Raw genomic sequence first — 5,315 nt, forward strand, 5'->3', positions numbered from 1 at the left:
CATCAAGTTGAAATCTTCAACACTAAGACACCGGAAGAAGGACGGGAGCCTTGAAATAGTTATTACATCTGAAAAGCCTTCTAAGAAATACGTGACCTGATATGTTATTGATGTTACATAGTGATGTTGGATAAGCGGATTAACATAGGTCTCCCTGTTCTTGCTGTCCACAATGGTATCTTTCCCATTGGGAGAGAGCTCTATTTCTCTCCTCAAACCTAACGACTCAACTTCACAAACAAATTTTAAGCCTAACACATCTTGATCCACTGTCTATGCATCCATATTTAGTATCTCCTTGCAGCCACGGTACAAGAACGGATCCACATCCCTAATGTCCTTCAATAATACACCATTTCCATCCAATTGCAAGAAAATTACGCGATCAAAACCAACTCTGATTTGTAGATAATATGCTAAGGCCAACACAGTCATCCTACCAGAGAATCGAAAATACTCAAGGTGTAACAGATTCACTTCAGATGCTGCAGCAAGCACAAATGGTAGATGAGAAATATTTCTACACTAAATAAAAGGAAAAAGGGTCAAATGTACCTATCCCTCAACATTGCGATTTAAAGTAACAGTCCCTCTTCTATTCCCTCATAAAATGATATGGGGTCGGGTATGACTAATAGAAGGATTAGGTGTTTATTAGTTAGGTCGGGTCTGGAGGGGTAAAATATAATGTGTGAAGTAATTTTTTTAAGACACCTAAGACGGCGAAGTGTATCTATGAATCATTTGTCAAACAACAAGGGTATATAGGCACCACTTATTAGACAGTGAGATTACCTATAAGCATCCCTTCTTAAACACTGAGAGTAGAGTTTAGAATGAAGGAAAACATTTTCTATGTGAAATGTTTTCAAAATATTTTCTCAGAAAATAAGGTGGTTCTAACTTATTTTCTCATTTTTGGTTGGTGAGTGGAAAATATTTTCTAATATTTGGTTAATCAATGATAAAAAATTTTGATATTTTTTTTCCAGTTTAGCTAGAAAGTAGAAAATACATATTAATAAATAGTTTCTGACCCAGAAACTAATCTTGAAAATTGATCCAGGACATCACCCCGACATCCGAATTGAGGACCCCAATGACTGCTTTAGGTTCTGACCCAGACAAACGACCTTAGACTAACCCTGACTTTTGACCCGGGCCTAATATTCAAACTAGGACCCAACTTTGACTTTTACTCTAATCTAAACACCCGAATCAGGACACAATACCAATGACCAATCGTATATCCAACCCCGACTCATAAATTAAGACCTGTATTTTGAACCAAAACCCTACCCCACTACTCAATCCCGATGACTGGTCCAGAACCTAACCTCGACTCTTACTCAGGACCTGACTTCTAAACTGAGAACCAACTCCAACACCTAAATCTACACCCGACCTCAATAACTAATTGGGATTAAATCCCAATACTCGACTCAGGACCTGACACTCGAATCGAGACCTGACATCTGATCTAGATCTTGATTTTCATAATGGGACATGACCTTACTTCCAACCCACGACATGACATCCAAATTGAGGCTTGAGTCCGACTATCTACCTGAGGTTTGATGAATCATGAACTTATGGCACATTTGATGCCCAAAACATAGAATTATTGCAAGTAACCAAGCATGTTTTTGTTAATATGATGCTCTTTGGTGTAATATGCAGGAAAAGAGGTTTTGGAAGAATTTGAAGGAGAAAAGCCTAAAATAGAAATGAAGTGGTTGAGGTTAGATTCTCATACGATCTGCGAATCTCTGTAAGGTCCGTGAACCTAGCCGTGAAGATAGGCTAAAAGAGGAAAAATCCAAGTGCAAGACAACTAAACCATGTTTGGTTTGTGGTGCCTTCTACGATAAGGCTAGGAGTCTGTGAAGCTTGAGACTAAATCAAAAGGACAGTTGAACGGGACTTCGTACGAGCTGTGGAGACCTATACGGTCCATTTTGAGGCTCGTGGGAAGATGAGACTAATTTGAACAAATTGTTCTATGCGAAAGATTATGGAGGGATTAACGGACCGTGAAGAGCTTTACGGGTCATTTACCCTCCCGTAAAGAACATCTACTAAGATTTATCTCTGAGACTATAAATAGTTATTTACGGTTTTATTATAATATTATTCCTATTCTGAGACATGTTTTTATCGATAAGATGATAGCTTTCCTTTTTTTGCTTATCTTTGGATAACTAATCAACATTTTGATCTTAAGTTTTAATTCTTAATCGAAATTGAGTGAATTTCATTATCATGAGTGTTTCACTTTTAACTCTTCGTCAATGTTTCACTATTATTTTTTCGAGAATATGAGCAGCTAAACACCACAACTAGGGTTGTGGGAACCCTGACTAGGTAGGAACTGTAGGATCAACAACGAATGATAATGATTGTAGATTGATGCCATGCATTCTTCATTTTTATTTTCCTTTTGAATGCTTTCTAACAAGTTCATGTGTTAGAATTTGCCATTATTCATCACTTGCTCAAGGGAGAAGGGTATGATCAGAAAAATCTAGAAACAAATGATCTTCATATTCTATAAACTCGTTTTGAAGATTTGTGCCCGAGAGGGGATATTTTTCTAAAGAAGAAAACAAGTGTTGATAATTCACACACTCTAAGACCGAGAGGAGACGAGTGATGTTCATCTAGGGCTTAAAAGAATTTAGGTGCTCTTAATTTTCTAATAATACATGCTTAGAATCAAAAGACCATTACATGTTTGAAATTCTGAGTTGCATGTCGATGTCATAAGGAACACAATCCTGGTCTCTTCCATTTCATAATCAAAACTATGAGACTATCATTTTTTACTTTTAATATTGGATTCTAATTACTCTTTGTTACTTTAACACTAAATTAAACTCAATATATACTTTACATCATTTTTATTTCTTGAAATATCAACCACAACTGAATATAAGAGCTAGTAGACTTATTTCTTATGTATTCCCTATAGGACCAACTTCAACTTTTGTTGAGTTTTATTATTGATTTTGACTGTTTTATACTTCTTATGTGAAGTTCAAGCTTTGACGTATCAAGGTTCAACATCCAAATCGATACCAGACCTCGATACTTAACCTTGACAACTGATTTAGGACTCAGCCTCGAAATCTGATTTAAAAATCATGACCCGGCCCCGACACCCAATCCGAAACCCGACATTGAAACTAGGATTTGACCCTGACATCTTATGTGGGACCCGACTCTAACAGCCAACCTAGGATCTAGTTTATGAATAGTGATCTGACCTTGATACTCAACCCCAACCACAAATTCGGGACTTGAATTTAATACATGCCTTAGGACCCAACCTCGAATCTCGACTCTAACACCCGACTCGAAACACTACCCCAACATCTGACACAAGACCTGACCTTGCTTCGGGAATTGACCTCGAATGCTGACCTACGACCGGACGCCTAAATTGAGATTCAACCTTGAGTTGATTCGAGACTTAGGAGTTGGGTCTCTAATCGAAGTCGGGAGTTAGGTTTTTAATTAAGAACCAAGAGTCGAATTCCTAATTAGTATCGAGAATCGATACCCGAGACTTGAGTTAGTGCTGAATGCTGAGGTGTGAGGTTGAAAAAGAGTTATGGAAAATGTTTTTCTTATTTGTTGGAGATAAGTCATATCCCTCAAATTTGAGTAATAATGCATAAATGAAATGAATGGTTACCTTGATTTGGGAAAAAACTTCTATTATAGTCTGGGCAAGCAACAAAAAGTGCATTGTTTGGGTTGAAAATCTCCTGGGATGCTAGTAAGAACCATTCCCTCAACACACCAAGCCCAATAGCTTGTTCCTCTTTGAATTCCCCAAAGAAACTGCCAGGTATATTTTTGAGTTTGGCAATATACTCGAACGAGTCTACCAGCAATTTGGACCTATCAATGAGCATGTAATACTGATCCTGTTCATTATCTTCCACTTCTAGAAGCATCATCATTGCCAATTTCCTCCGTATATAAAAGTTTGTTACCTCTTTGTGCTTAAAAAGCCACTCATAATGTTCTGATTCCTCTGCAAACTTAGTGATCAAAATGCATAATGAAACCTTTACTTGCCTCATTATCTGCCAAAAATCATTCTCCATATCCTTATACAGTTTGGATATATTTTGTAAGCCCTTCAGAATGTCAAGATATAAAGACCACCAAGGTACAATTAAAACATCTCTTTTTTTATCTCCTGAACCCAATAACTTTAAAGACCACGCTATTTTTGCGAGCAAATCATAGAACATCTTACACAAGGGTAAACCAATCTTTTTATAAAACTTTGCTTCATGAGTGTCGTTGTCCATAAACCGTAAGACATTCCACGTTGGATGCACAAATGCAGTAAAATCACTCACAAGGGTAAACGATAACCCCGCATATCCAGTTGTTCCCATAGTCGAGTCTAAGTCATGGGATAACTTAGTTGATATCTGCATATGACATGGAAAAACATTGTTAAAAGATACCAACTTTTACGGATCATACTTGCACCTCGTGATCCTTGTGAATTCTATCATAGCCCCTAAATTACTCAGACAAATATAATACAATCCATCCTCAGTTCCCACATCTTCTCGCAAAATGTTACAAAATTTCAAAACCATAAAATCATATATTGGTGTAAGGAAATCACTCTTAAGTGAATCAATCAATTCACGAATGCATATATAAGAAATCTTTGTACAAGGGTGAGTCATCTAAAGCGTTACCAAAGATTTTGGAACAGAGGAGGAAATAAATAACTCGAGATGTTCTGATGCTCGATCAAAATTATTTGGTGTCACACACAAAAAAATCATAAGCACGCTTTGTATATGATCTGAGACCGAACAGGGCTTAATGAGTGATCTTTGTTTTTGCATAGCTCCAAAATTCTTGAAGTGAAGTATTCAATAGATCCATCGCGATAACGAGATCACGCTTACGTTTACTGGTGGCAGTGTTGTCGTTGTTGATGGAAAATGGAGACATTCCATCCAAATGGGGTAGTAATTTTGGTGTAGAAGAGAGCGGAGAAACAGAGAAAGGCATGGGAATGTGATAAATGTGAGGGAAAAAATGGTTTAAAAGATAAGGGAAGCGATAAAATGTTAATTAATATAAAAATAATTAATCCCTTGAATATATTTTAAAACAATTTAAGTCCTTTAAGCTTATAAATTTTTTTGTACTACTTACGTATTTAAAATTTTATATTTCCATTGGAATTGTTTCAAGATATAGGGACTCGAATGAAGAGGTGAGTAAAAGTCACTAAGTGAGTCAATGGATCACATACTTGGAGACATGAATAG

General features: G+C 36.7%; 1 protein-coding gene across 1 annotated transcript; it reads right to left on the bottom strand.

The window, feature by feature from the left end:
* Window positions 1-273: 273 nt before the first annotated feature.
* Window positions 274-4,415, bottom strand: LOC102604363 (E3 ubiquitin-protein ligase UPL5-like). Its single transcript, XM_015307072.1, has 2 exons — window positions 3,698-4,415; window positions 274-485 (listed from the first exon to the last, which is right to left on the bottom strand). Exons 1-2 carry the CDS (start codon window positions 4,413-4,415, stop codon window positions 274-276), a joined length of 930 nt encoding a protein of 309 aa, XP_015162558.1.
* Window positions 4,416-5,315: the final 900 nt, after the last annotated feature.

This window comes from Solanum tuberosum, unplaced genomic scaffold, assembly GCF_000226075.1.
Source record: "Solanum tuberosum cultivar DM 1-3 516 R44 unplaced genomic scaffold, SolTub_3.0 scf00050, whole genome shotgun sequence".
Classification (NCBI taxonomy): domain Eukaryota; kingdom Viridiplantae; phylum Streptophyta; class Magnoliopsida; order Solanales; family Solanaceae; genus Solanum; species Solanum tuberosum.